This window comes from Grampus griseus (assembly GCF_964374135.1).
Source record: "Grampus griseus genome assembly, chromosome: 8".
Taxonomy (NCBI): Eukaryota; Metazoa; Chordata; class Mammalia; order Artiodactyla; family Delphinidae; genus Grampus; species Grampus griseus.
In genome coordinates this window covers 86,291,138-86,305,592 of record NC_139002.1, presented here as the reverse complement: position 1 = coordinate 86,305,592, position 14,455 = coordinate 86,291,138, and the positions used below count along the sequence as shown (strand labels likewise).

At 51.1% G+C, this 14,455-nt stretch overlaps 1 protein-coding gene across 1 annotated transcript in view; it reads right to left on the bottom strand.

The window, feature by feature from the left end:
* Positions 1-4,002: 4,002 nt before the first annotated feature.
* The window catches only part of NAT10 (N-acetyltransferase 10), a 39,287-nt gene continuing 28,834 nt past the window's right edge, over positions 4,003-14,455 (bottom strand). Inside the window, exons 22-29 of the mRNA XM_082661102.1 lie at positions 13,101-13,197; positions 12,906-13,016; positions 11,807-11,979; positions 11,198-11,317; positions 10,744-10,842; positions 10,287-10,360; positions 9,170-9,253; positions 4,003-4,684 (exon numbers count right to left, since the gene is read on the bottom strand). Coding sequence (XP_082517228.1) covers positions 4,573-4,684; positions 9,170-9,253; positions 10,287-10,360; positions 10,744-10,842; positions 11,198-11,317; positions 11,807-11,979; positions 12,906-13,016; positions 13,101-13,197 — 870 coding nt within the window. The 3' untranslated portion in view covers positions 4,003-4,572. The remainder of the gene's footprint in view (positions 4,685-9,169; positions 9,254-10,286; positions 10,361-10,743; positions 10,843-11,197; positions 11,318-11,806; positions 11,980-12,905; positions 13,017-13,100; positions 13,198-14,455) is intronic.

The window sequence follows — 14,455 nt, the reverse complement described above, 5'->3', positions numbered from 1 at the left end:
TACGACACAAATGAGCGTATCTATGAAATGGACTCAGAGCACAGACCTGTGGTTGCCACGGGGGAGGGCTGTGGGGGAGGGGTAAACTGGGAGTTTGGGATTAGCAGACGCAAAGCATTATATACAGAAGACATCAACAACTAGGTCCTACTGAACAGCACAGGAACTAGATTCAATATCCTATGATAAACCATAATGGAAAATACAAAAAAGGATATATATATATATATATATATATATATATATATATATAACTGAATCACTTTGCTGTAGAGCAGAAATTAACATTGTAAATCAACTATACTTAAAACTGTTTAGAAAGACAGCTGCCAGAGGGCTTTGCTGATCTGCCCCGAGGCCAGGTTCCCCACACCCCTGATGCAGGGGGCTGCTGGGATAGTTGTTTGCAAACCCTCCCTCACACAGTCAAAATCTGTGTGGCTCAGCACAGGAAGAGGGGGGCCTGAGGAGGGACCCTGCTGAGCCCAAGCTGGCTGTGTTACCTGTTAATGCAGGGAGGACCGGAAGCCAGTGACTCAAGCCCAAGGGTTTTCTGGGGTCGGCTGTAGTTTGTCTTAGGTGTGAAGTCCAGGCAGAAATAAAGGCTTTGAAAAATGTTTCCTGCCTGCAGCAGGCAGAGAAATTCCTAAGGCCGCTGGGAACACTGACTGGAGTGGCTATGGTTCGGTGACCGACAGGCCAGGACTCAGGAGCTGGGGGACAACGTGAAGACCGCACGGGGTCAGTCCCGGGAAAGGCCTGCTGTGGGCTTTGCTTGGTGGAGCCCAGGCAGGGCAGCCTGGGGCCCTGGCCTCTGTGGGGAGAGGGCTCAGCACGGACCATGGCGCCCTCTGGGGGCCTTGGGGAGGAGAGGTGCCCCTCAGCACCATCCTCCTGGTCCGAGGCCCCTGAGGGAGCTTGCGGGGTGGTCCCTCCCCAGCACTCGCCACCTGCAGGGGATCCCCCGCAGAGGTCCGTGTCCACCCTCCCCACAAGTCCCCCAGCCCTGCAGGACGTGCCTCAGTCAAGCACGCAGCCTAAGAGGCAAGATCTAGTCAGCACCTGGCTCCAGACGGGAGCTCAGCCATATTTTCTCTCTTTGGGGGGCAGACGGTTGAAGGGAAGGTGAGATAAGGGAGGGGTGGGACCCTTTTGAGCCTGCGTGTAGCAGAAACACGCTCTAAAGCAGGCACTTAAATAAATAGAAAAACATCAGACATTCTCCAAGGGGCCAGGAGGACTAGAACAGAAATGGGGGTGTGTCTGGTCACCTCACTTGCCCCGGCGGCCGGGCCTCCTCGTCGGGCCGCTGCTCCGGAGCATGGGGCGCCTCTCGTCCGCTGCCTGCTCCAGGCTGTCGGCAGCCAAAGAAGACAGTGAACTTCTCCTTAGCAGGAGTCCCTGAAAAGCAAGGGGGACTTGGCTCTACTCTAGCTGCCCCGCAGGCAGTGAAAGCTGGGCTAACTCAGCCGGAATCTCCACAGGAAAGCCATCCGGAGCAGAGGGAGCCCGAGTCCAGCCACCAAGGCCCACACCGAGCCTGCCCTCCTCAGCAGCGTCCGGCCCCCTGCTCTCCTCCTCCCCATACTTCCCTTTCCTTTCTGCTCCTGCCGGTTGGTTGCCCGATAGCATCCAGATGCCGGATTATCACAGCTTTCTCCTCAGCAGAAGCGACACAAGAAAAGCTTCAGCATCCCCCTTTCCTGCTGCCCCACCCTTCTGCAGAATCCACACCACCTTTCAACTTTCACCAGTTGTTTACAGAGTGGAGGGCAGCCGTCTGGAGTCTGAACTGCCTATTCAGGCCCTGGGGATGCCAACCCCGCCCCCTCCAGGCCTTCGGACCGGCTGGTGTAATGGCCTCTGATAATGAGTCTACATTTGTCCAAGGTGACGGTCACTGATTTCCTCCCCTCCCCCAGCCTCACAGCCCCCTTTGTGTCATCTCCTGGTCACCCCGGAGTCCTCCGGGACTGTGGGGGACAGATGAGCACTGGAAGCGCTGAAGCCGGCCAGTACTGGCCCCCTCCCAGCTGGGGGGGGGCGGGGTGGGGGGGTGGAGACCATTGAGGACTCTTCTTTGTTCAGGCTTCTTCAGCCCCTTCCCCAGGCTGGTGACAGCATTCATAGGCAGCCTATCTGAATTCATTTTGCAAGTGAGATTTCCTGAGACAGCGAGCTTTACAGATGTCACTCTGTCTGGAGGCCAGATGGTGAGGTCTGGGGGAGGCGTGCCTTTTCAGGTTTGGAGGAGAACCCAAGATCACAACCACCAAGTGCAGAGACCTGTTTAGGAACACACGCTTTGCAAATAAAAAGGCCAAGACTGTACATAGTAGGTGAAATGCTCACTTCCTTTTCATGCGCAGAGGGAAAGGCTGTCAGTCAAGAGGCTTGTCAGAGAACAGAGCTGGCCTGGTCTGACTACAAAGCGCACGCTCCTAGCTGCGCCGGTGGGCCTCTTCTAGCACAGGCTGTGGTTTAGAACAAAGCCAGACAGGCCTCATTCAGCCCATCTTAGCGCTCGTGGGTAACGGAGCAGCTGCCCGGGTTATACTGGCACATGCCACAGAACCCAGAGAGGCTTGGTGAGTGCCTGCTGCAGGCCAGGCACCGTTCTCAGCTCCTCAGGCCGGCCGCGTGAGGGAGGTGCTGTCATTACCACCTGCGGTTTACAAAGATGTGGACCTGGGTTACGAGGTGTACCCCAGGTCACAGCAAGGGCCAGGCAGAGCCAGTGTCAAGGCCAGGAAGGCTCCCTGGAGCAGATCAGAGGGACGGGCTTTGGGGCTAGAGGGGCCGAGCAAGGGCCCGGCCGATCTGGGTCCTGCAGCTGTGGGACGATGCGGCTGGAGAGCTTTAAGATGCCACTCGGCTCAGACCATTTGGGGCTGTGACTTTGCTTTTCAGCCACTCTCCTTAAGAAAACCCTCTTTGAAAGGCAGGCTCAGGCACTCACCTGAGAAAAACGGATCAAATTTTTTTTTTCATCTCTAAACTTTCCTTCAGACTTAATAGGGGGTCTGCAGCTCTAGGAGACAAAAGGCCCTACGCCTACGGGGACAAGGCGCGGTGGTCCCAGGTACGCAGTCAGAATCTGCTTGTCTCCCCATGGCCATCTGTCCTGGGAGTTGCACGTTTAATCCTCTTTGGTCCAGAAGCGCCCTTTCCTTCCCCGTCTACACGCTAGACTTCTAGGAACCAGATTACCTATCAGGGCTGAGGAAAGGACCTATTTGGACTCACAGAGGACCAGTCCTTTTAAAGTCTATGAAAAACCAAGGAAGATCAGTAACCAAGGCCACCACATGAATTTTTTTTAAATAAGGAAAAATACAGAAGCTGAAATCCGACACGGTCAGCGAGCTCCGAAGGATCGCCATTAACCCACATGCGGAAGCGGGGAGAAAGGCGGATCAGAACCAGAACGCAACGGAACTGACTTCCACTCTGAGCTTTCCTTGCACCTGGTGACGTGGATGAGGAACAATCCTACAGGACCAGCAGAGAGGAAATTCCCTGGCCGTCCAGTGGCTAGGACTCTACGCTTCCACTGCAGGGGGCCCTGGTTCGATCCCTGGTTGGGGATGCAGGGTCAAGGTTTCAATAACAATGGTATCAGATTCAGGACTGGAAAGCAGACACCATCAAACATTCCAAAATACACCACATAATTGCCGTGGAGAGGACCAAACGACCTGACACGAGCTAGGCAGGAGAGGCCAGCTAGCTGGCTTCCAGGTGCCGTCCCAAGTCCCTTGGAACCACCACAGTGAGCATCGGTCAGCACGGCCACTTCTCCCATGGGCTCCTGGGTCTGTAAGCCCTGGCCACGCTGCCCACCCTCAGCCTTGATGCCAGCACCGTCCCAAGTGTACCGCAGCCAGGAGCCACCGAAAGAAAGGAGCAAAGTGCAACTTCCGCCTACGTTCAGTTGACGAGCACACAGCCAGCTGATCTTTCTAGGATATAATTTATTAAAAATAGAGTCTCTAACCCCCTCAATCCCTGCTAGCAAAAGGGTCTTTCCCAACATTTTTTCCCAAATGGATGAAATACCAGGTATTGGGGACTCAGATGTCATATCCTCCCTAAGAACTCAGGCTTTTCTGGGCCACTGCCAGGGCTAGGAGAGGAACAGCACACGGCAGTGTGGGTCCCAGGACGCCAGTCCTGGCTGGACTAGAGCCTCTGCAGCTCCAGGCCCCAGGGAGTTTGGACGAGTTCATAACAAGAGGCCCCGGTGCTCCCCCAGCAGCCTCCTGAACATCCCCAGAAGACTGTGTACTTGACGCCCGAGAAGGAACAAGAGCCAGCGTGGCTTCTACGCGTGCGAGAAGGAACCGAAAAACCTGGGCCCAAAGCAAGCTATGAACGAATGGGGAGACAGGCCTGGACTGGGGGGAGGAAAGACGGTGCCGGAGGATCGCCAAGCATCGAGTTCTAAGCCGACCCACTCAGAAGTGACTGCTTTTAATAGTCTAGTCAGCTGCCACTCAGTGCAGCCAGAGACAGTTCAGAAAGTCAGGGTATCCCTTACGAGTCAGCCACCAACACCCAAGTTACTCTCCACTATTTCTTCCACTTCAGTTTTGTGTCTTTTTTGTTCTTCACATCTCTGTTTTTCTTCAACTTTTTGTTCTGTTTGGGTTCTTGTTTGGCTTCCAACTTCCTTTTCTTGTCACTGGAGAAGAAAAAACAGTAGTAGAGAGAGAAAGAATGAAGCATGCCTGGATCTGTAACCTTTCAGACTGCTTTGCTTTAAGCTTGCTTTGCTTTGTCTGAAAAAGGGTTTCCGCCATCTGAAACGTGATGTAAGAACGTGCAGTCACACAGCAATGTCCTCTGCAGGCCTACAGGGCATTGTGCTGGGGTCTGGGGGTACACCACACCAACCCAGCTCCTGCCCTGACCAAGCTCTCAGTCTGTGGAGGAACAAATTACGCCTTAACTCCTGAAATCTGTACGTTCCCCCCTCCCATGACTTTAAGAAAAACCTATGGCATTACAAGGAAAATTCCTTCCCACCACTTACCACTAAGGATTACCCTGGAAACCAGACATATTATCCCAATGACTGAGGATAGTCCATAATACACAGCATGAAAACTCCCAGGAAAACCACACAATACTTTTTGATGTGTTATTTTATTTTTCCTAAATGAGAAGAAAACCCAAAGGAATAGTAACTCAGGTACACATTTCAGCTGGCCAGTAGGTTCCTCACAGATAGATTAACGTGAGAATAGCTCGGCAAATGGCCACCTTCCTTTCCCCTTATAGGTTAAAGATTCTCTCCAGTGTCATTTTGCCCTGGAAACAAACACCTCCCTATAAGGGGAGGGTGTACAATTCTGTCCTGAGACCTAACATCACCTGAATGAAGTGACTGCTCAGAAAACAGAAGGCCTCAAAGAATTCGGAATGACAGTTATCAGTATTTTTACTTCCAAAGGCGCAAGCTTTCACGTTTCCCCAGACCCCTCAAGTGCATGAATGGCCACACAGACTGGGTAATGCAGATGGCTCCTCAGGGGCAGCGACAGCCAAACCAACAGTGGGAGGGACTGAGCTCTGCGGAGCACACAACCAGGCCGTCTCCACACCAGGCCCAGAGCCGGCCATATTCAAAGCCACTGCACTCAATACGCAGCCATCACGCGCCCTGGGCCGCATCTGCCATATTGTCCAAACCAGAAATTAGGACACACTGACAGCGGGCTTTTGTGCCACATCAGAGACCATCAGGAAAATGAGGCTAGCACCGATGCTGGAATCTTCCAGGTAGCACAGTGATTTATGGAGACAGAAGAGAACATCTGATTTCTGGGAACTATGGTTCATAGAGTCACAAGATTTCCTCTTTCCAAATAAACTCTTCAGGGGACCCTGTTTATGGCAATGCCAAGAACTCACCCTCCCACAAACCCCCAAACCAGCTGTGGAAGCCTCATCTCCAGAGGCCCAGGGCAGGGGAGGCCTCACTGTCTTCCCAAGGGAAACTCCAGTGAAAGTGCCGCCCCACGGAACCACCGTCATCTACACACACACCACTCTGCAGAGAAGCAGCTGAGGGCGAAGGTTTTTGAAGAGTAGTCCAGGGAGTCCTGGAGTCCCCCAAGACCCCTCCTGGTGGGCCCCAAAGTCAAAACTATTTTCATAATAATTCTAATACATTATTTGCCTCTTCCACTTTCATTCTCTCCCAACTGGTTTGTTTTCCAGAGGCTACAAGATGTGTGATAGCACAACAGACTGAATGCAGAAGCAGACAGGAGAATTCAGCTGCTTTCTAGTATGCCAGCTATTAAAAAGATTCACAAAAATGTAAATGTAAAACAATGCCACTCTTCTCACTAAAATTTTTATGAAAAAGGTATTTTTAAAAACAAAAAACCCATAATGAGTCCGTGACTGTTAATTCTAAATGAATAAACATTTTTTTTTTTTTTTTTTTTTTTTTTTGCGATATGCGGGCCTCTCACTGCTATGGCCTCTCCCGTTGCGGAGCACAGGCTCCAGACGCACAGGCTCAGCGGCCATGGCTCACGGGCCCAGCCGCTCTGCGGCACGTGAGATCCCCCCAGACCAGGGCACGAACCCGTGTCCCCTGCATCGGCAGGCGGACTCCCAACCACTGCACCACCAGGGAAGCCCAACATTTTTTTTTAATTTCTCAGTTTTTCATTTATAAAATGGGAAATTTTTTTAATTTAATTTTTTTTCTTATACAGCAGGTTCTTATTAGTTATCTATTTCATACATATTAGTGTATACATGTCAGTCCCGATCTCCCAGTTCATCCCACCACCACCACCACCTCACCCCCATCCCCGCTTTCCCCCCTTGGTGTCCATACGTTTGTTCTCTACATCTGTGCCTCTAAAAAGTGGGACATAGTGATAGATAAAACCCACACGCACAAAAGCCCTTTGGGGTCCTCAATAATTTTTATGATATAAAGGAACTCTGAGATCCAAAACTTTGAGAACCATTGGCTTAGAGGGACGAGAGTATAACAGGTAAAACTCTGGGCTTTGCAGTGGACAAACCTGGTCCTGATTCTGGCTCTGCCTCTTACTAGCTATATGCTTCTTGGGAAGTCACTTAACACCTGAGAGCCTCGGTTACTTCATCTTTAAAGTAGTGATATACCCATAAAACTCCTAGAAGAGAACATAGGCAAAACATTCTCTGACATAAATCATACCAATGTTTTCTTAGGTCAGGCTCCCAAGCCAATAGAAAGAAAGAAAAATAACAAATGGGACCTAATCAAACTTACAAGCTTTTGCACAGCAAAGGAAACCATAAACAAAATGAAAAGACAACCTACAGAATGGGAGAAAACATCTGCAAATGATGCGATGGACAAGGGCTTAATTTCCAAAATATACGAACAGCTCATACAATTTAAAAACAAAAAAAACAATCCAATCGAAAAATGGGTAGAAGACCTGAACAGACATTTCTCCAAAGACATACAGATGGCCAATAGGCACATGAAAAGATGCTCATCATTGCTAATTATCAGAGAAATGCAAATCAAAACTACAATGAGGTACCATCTCACGCTGGTCAGAATGGCCATCATTAAAAAGTCTACAAATAACAAATGCTGGAGAGGGTGTGGAGAAAAGGGAACCTTCCTACACTGCTGGTGGGAATGTAAAGTTGGTGCAGCCACTGTGAAAAACAGTATGGAGGTTCCTCAGAAAACTAAAAATAGAATTACCATATGATCCAGCAATCCCACTCCTGGGCATATATCCGGACAAAGCTATAATTCAAAAAGATACATGCACCCCTATGTTCACAGCAGCACTATTCACAATAGCCAAGACATGGAAACAACCTACATGTCCATCAACAGAGGAATAATGGATAAAGAAGATGTAGTACAGATATACAATCGGATACTACTCAGCTGTAAAAAAGAACGAAATAATGCCATTTGCAGCAACATGGATGCAACTAGAGTTTATCATACTAAGTGAAATAAGTCAGAAAGACAAATACTGTATGATACCACTTATGTGTGGAATCTAAAAATGACACAAATTGAACCTATCTATGAAACAGAAACAGGGACTTCCCCGGTGGTCCAGTGGGTAAGGCTCCACACTCCCAATGTAGGGGGCCCGGGTTCGATCCCTGGTCGGGGAACTAGATCCAGCGTGCGTGCCGCACTAAGAGTCCTGCCACAACTAAGAGGTCCGCATGCCACAACTAAAAGATCCTGCATGCTGCAAGGAAGATCCCGCACGCCACAAATAAGACCCAGCACAGCCTAAATAAATAAATATTAAGGGGGAAAAAAAAGAGATCAATAGAGCAAATCTGGGGAAAAGACAGGGCCACAGCAATTTAAAAAAGCACAAATAACGAAGAAGCTGTGTTTTATCAAGTAAAGTTTCAAAAAAGACATACACAAATTGAACTATATATGTGTATAACACACATAAAACCCTATTAAAAAAGCAAAATAATAACCAGGTTTGAGGGGGTAGAGTGAAAGGGTGAGTTTAGAGAGGTCAAGCTTAATAAGCCTGAAAAAAACCCAAAACAACAGAAACAGAATCTCAGAGACAGAGAACAGACTGTGGGTTGCCAAGGGGGAGGGGGGTGAGAAAGGGATGGATTGGGAGTTTGCGATCAGCAGATGCAAACCGGTATATACAGAATGGATAAACAACAAGATCCTGTGATAAACCATAATAGGAAAGAATATGAAAAAGAATGTATACATATGTATAACTGAGTCACTTTGCTGTACAGCAGTAATTAACACATTATAAATCAATCATACTTCAATAAAAATAAATAAATAAAGCAGTGATGTAAGAAAAAAGCCACCTCTGTTTAGAGCATGAAGGGGATGCTGCATTAAAGCTCCCAGGAAGTGCTCAGGTAGCGGCAACTCCAAGGCTGTTGTTCTCAAGCCTGTCTCCCTGGCATGTCTGAGAATACGGGGGATGCAGAGATCCAGGCCTAAGCAATGGCCCTGCCTGATCAGTGGGAGCTATGATACAAAAATAGCATCCCTCAAAGGAAAGAATAGTGACTTTCCTCAAGGCTTTTGCTCCAACCTCCTACTTCCTAGAGAAAGTTACCAGCGAAGCAGAGAGGCCAGAATGCCTCCCCTGCCTGATGTATGCCAGCCCCTCACCTTTTCAGGCTGACAACCGAGGCATTCTGCCCGGCTTTGTTCAAAACTTCATTCCATTCTTCATCGTCCCCACGGATTATGTATCTAAAAAATAAAGGGAAATATCAAAGCCTGCTCAAAAGAAGAGAAGGCCGCTTAAAAGAAAGTAAGAGAGTGACAACGTTTTCATCACACACATCCCACCACGAAAGCCAGGCCGAGCTGCACCAGCATTTGAACAGCAGAGAGCACAGGACAGGCGTGCAGCTGAGCTCCAGGGGACAGGAACTTCACCGGAACAAGCACGGTCAGGCCTGCTAGCAGGGGTCGATCCGCACAGAAGGCAGCTGCCCGACTTCTGCCACCTGACTCTCAGCAACCGCCCACCCGCCCACCAGAGGAGCCTCCTGTCACCCCCAGCATCTCCTTGCTCACCACCACCTCCACAGCCCACACGCCCTTGGACTGGGCCATGTCTGCCCCACCTCGCCCCACCTCTCTGGGATCTGGCAGTCCTGACAAGTCAAGGCTTTGATGCAGCAAAGCTGTGTGCAGAGCTCAATACTTTGCCCACGGACCTCCTGGCCACCTCCATCTCACATCCAACAACCACCATCACTAATGACCCGGCAACGGGACTACAGGTCAAAGAGGCTCAGAGGCCACCAAGTCTGGAGCGGTTATTCACATCAATCTACCGGGCGGGTACCACCATTATAGCTGCAGCTCAAAGAGGACTGCAATCTCCAGGGCATGGAGGGTTCCAGAACAAGGGGTTTTGTTGGTTCATTGGCAGTAGGATCTTTTCTTCAAACAAATTCACATCAAAAGCCAAATATTAAAAAGTGGCCACTGACAGTGGATGCTCATGGATCAGCATCCCCCTTCCCTAAGGAGCCCGGGGCACGACACGGGACCCAAGGGATCTCAGGAACACGACCTGCAAGTCATGACTTACAAAGTGGCAGAGCTGATCTGGGGAAAACAAATCCTTCAAAATTATGCAATTAGTCAATTAGGAGGTTTTTAGCTGCTAGTGCTTCTAAAAATGATCCCATGAAACACAGCTTCCAGGGCACCCAGGAAGCAAATTAGAAGCAACCAGCAGAGGTTCCGTGCTTCCCACGAGGGGCCTTACTGAGCGAGGTCCAGGTTCTTCAGCTTCCCCACTTCTTTCTTGTGTTTCTCCTGGAACTCCTTTGCTGCTTCGTCCTGTGGTCGAAGTCCCATACAGAGAGTAGGTCAGAGTCAGGCAGGGGACAAATGGCAGGGAAAGGCCAGGGGGCAGAACGTGACCGCGATGACCAGCAGGCCTATCCTTCTGCACATCTCCCTCCCACAGCACTAAAGGCAGCTCTTACTCAGTGTGTATGAACATAAAACGCGCCTTCTGAAAACCTAAACGATCAAACAAGTAGTTCACAACAGCAGCTGCTGGACTGCCAGCTCGCACACGCGCTCAGTGGGGGGCCTCGTCAAGGGCCGGGTGGGCACGGGAGGGGCAGGGAGACTCGGGGAGCACGCCCCTCACACCCCCAGAACACTAGCGCCAGGGACTCTCCTACAGGGGAGAGACGGACGTTCGGTGTTCGTACCAGGTCGTCACTCAGCGTCTTCACCGTGGGCTCCATAACCACGGCCTTCACTGCCACCATTTGCTCCTCGATGGCCTTCTCCTGCACTTCATTAAACAGCTACAAAAGACCAAGGCCAAGAAGCAGAAGATGAAGGAGCAGCAAAGGCCCAGTCACTCGTTAGCAAGTCATTCAGCACACGCCCTGCACGGTTTAGGAGTACACACGCTCACGGGAGGAGCAGGAGATCCCCGACTGGAGATGTCACACTCCCATCAGGGGTGCCTCTGGGAGACAACGCGGAACGTTACAGATCCAGCTGAAGCTCCCCATATCTGTTTGTGTGTGTGTGTGTGTGTGTGTGAAAATCTGCAGCAAACACAGCCAAATGCTAACCTTTCTGCATCCTGGGGCAGGGAGTGGGCTTGACACATTTTTCAACACAGGCCAAAGCCCTGCCCTCAGCTGAGGTTACCTTCACAACCTTGCGGATGATCCGGTTGAAAAGTCCCATCAACTGGCCTGAGGGCAGCTCGATCTCCTTTTCCAGCTGGTCCACAGACTTGTGCTGCAGGCCAATCCCCAAGAGAAGAGCCTGGGGGACGGAGAATCTGTTGGAGTGGCTGCCAGGGCAGGCTTTTGCCCATTAAAACCACACCAAGAACCAGAGTTACACTCTCTTGACCAAAACACTGACTGACACTATTGTGGAATCTTCCCATTCATCCTGTCACTGAAACCACTAGGAAAACTCCCTCCTCCTGAAATCTCCAAACTAACTTCTTATCCCGGCAAATAGCTGCTTTACGGCTACATTACAAGCACAAGGTGCTCCTGGACTCTGATGAAGCAGAGTAGGAATCAAGGCAACGTGGTGGGGTGGAGGAACGTGGGTCCAGACTGCAGCACTTCTACTTACTGTACTGCTGGGCACACAGCTCAACTGCAAAGCCCAAGAGTCCCCACGTGTAAAAGGTGAGACCACTACCCCCCCCATCAGCACAAAGTTATGTCAAAGCATCCGACCAACACCCAGCATATAAACTGCTCCACAAAACCAGCACACGAGCAGCAGGTGACCTACCGACTGGGCAGCAGACAGGGCCAGGTCCCCCAGCTGGTTCAGGAAATACAGCCGGGAGATGGCCGGGATCATGTCCATGATGAGGTGATAGTCAACCATGTTCCGTGAATACATCTCCAGCCTCTTCAGGTCATAGGGGAGGAAGAGTGCTTCCAGCTCCTCCCGGCACAGGGCTGGACATGCGACAGAGCCAGACGAGTCAGGTGAGCCCAACGCCCTTGCAGGGTCTGACGAGATTCCCAGATGGCACTCACAACAACAGTCCCCAGGTGGCACCCAACAGCTGCTCCTCCACGGGGCCTTCAGCAGGAGCCGGGCAGGAGCCACCTAAAAGTGCCTGCCCACCCTGGGCCGCCCTGACCCTCCTCCTGCAAAGGGGAGGCAGCTTGGTCCACGCAGGGAGGGGGACGGATGGTGTGTGACCCTTGCTCAGAGTTCCACGCCAACACATCAGACCAAGAAAGGCTCCCGTGCCCTGGGGTTAGAGGAATGCAACACTTTCCCCACTTCGTCACTTCTCCTCAGGACGCAGCTTAACAGAAAACAGGCATGCTCCACCCAGCTCGACAAACAGATTTTTACACCAAAATATAATTGGCCCAAAAAAAGGGTATACGTACACGTAACTAGCAAGAGGGAAAAAATACCCCACGGCTGTTAACACTAACGATCCCGTACACCCTTTTTTGTGTTTTAAATATTCAAACAGAATCTACATGCCCAAAGCACTTCTACGTGTTGCCCACAGAAGGTTGACAGCATATTCTTATTACAATTTCCTGAATGAGGAAACGGAGCCTCAGAATTGAGCTAGTTACCCTAGCTCACAGGATTTAGATCAGGTTCCACAACTGACCAGCTGCAGGCCTTACTTACACCTCTAAAGCCAAGTCCTTCCCCCCAAGTCCTGTCATGAGGGCACAGTGTGTGATAGCGGCCCTGAGGGGCACAGGGCCTGCTGAGCAGAGGCGGGTGGGGGAGACGCAGGCCTGGAACCAGTCCCTCCATTCCTAGTCCAGCCCTCTTCCTGGACCACATGCCCACCGCCTGTTCCACACAACCAAGCCCCACCAGCCCTCCGGCCGCCCCACCAGCTCACCCAGCTGCACGGGTTTCCCAATGTTCCTGTTCTGAAGGATGTTCAGGGCCAGGGAAGGAGAGAAGGTGCTGAACTGGTAGGACAGCAGGGCTAGGAATCGCCTTCGGAAATCTGCGGGGTTCAACCACACAGTGTCAGAGGTCTGTAGGCCCCTGTGCCTGCACCTGGCCACCCACCACCTCCACTCCCACTCACCTTTCCAAAAGGCAGAGAGCCAGGCACCCTGGTCGGCCTCATCCTCGTCCATCAACGTCTTTAGCATGATGCACGAGTGTTCTCCGGTCAGGTCATTCTGGGAAACACAAATCCCTAACTGGCACCAAGACCCAGTTGGGTCTTTTTTTTATGAAGGACCTGTCACTGCTGAAGGGCAAGCACGCTTACGCGGGCCCTTGCTTCCTCCCCAGCAGGAGAGGCGGCCTCGCCTTCATTCTCGCAGGGCCCACTGCCTACACGACAGCTTCCAGAGACCACTTTGTCCTGCAACTTCCGAGCAGGTGCCCCAGCGATGGCGCAAAGCTACTCAGACCTTCGGAGCATGTCTTCTGCTGTGAACCCCTTGCTCACATCAGGTCAGATTCTGAACCGGGAGGCATTACAGCTTAAACTCCACATGATCCAATCAACGTGTTTTGGGCGCTCGCAGCAAAAACTTCATGGCCAAAAACAAGCACGGCAAGAGTTCCCCTGCTGGCAACAGGTTTGCAAGTGCAGGCTCCTTTAGGTACTAAAGCAGCGACCACAGGTTTTTTAATTTCTACTACACAACAACCACAAAGCCCAAAACCATAAAAATACCTAATGGATTTCAACTGAAGAGCATTCAAGTAACAAAAGGCCACCACCACGTCACAAACAAGCACTGCACAGCACAAGACCACAGGGACGTACCATGGTCCACGCTGAACTCACTGGTTGTGTGGTCCTTGCAGTCGACCACCAAACTTACACTCCAGCCTCGACCAGGGTCACTGACAAGGACCCAGCCCCTCTACAGCTGCTCCTGCCCACGTGGAAGCAGCCACACACCCAGTGGTCCTCATCAGTCCAGCTTTGAACTCTCAGATGGGTGCCACCCTTGGATATTGACCTGGAGAACTTCTTCATCCTCCCAGCACCAACTCCACCAGCTGACCAATACCTTCTGTGCCCACTCTTTCTTCCCTCCTGCTGTGAGGGATGCGGTGGCCACCTCTCCCCCTGCACTCCAGGTCCTACCCTCCTGCCTCTTCCAGGCCTGTAGTCCTGCAATCAGCCCCCCTCACCTGCATCTGCATCATCTCTACAGGATCATACCCTGCAGCAAACAAACATGTTCTGGAATCTCCCGGCTGACAAACCCACCCTGACTCCAATCTCCCCCCAGCTACCTTATTCCTCTGCTGCCTTTGCCTCATGTAGGAATCGTGTATTCAGTCTGTTTCCTCACCTCCCATTCTCTCCGGTCAGGTTGATCCCGCCACTCCACTGAAGCTGCCTTTATTCCGATCACCAACACCGACAAATCCAATGGTCAACTGTCCTAACCTTACTTGTTCTCTGACAGCAAT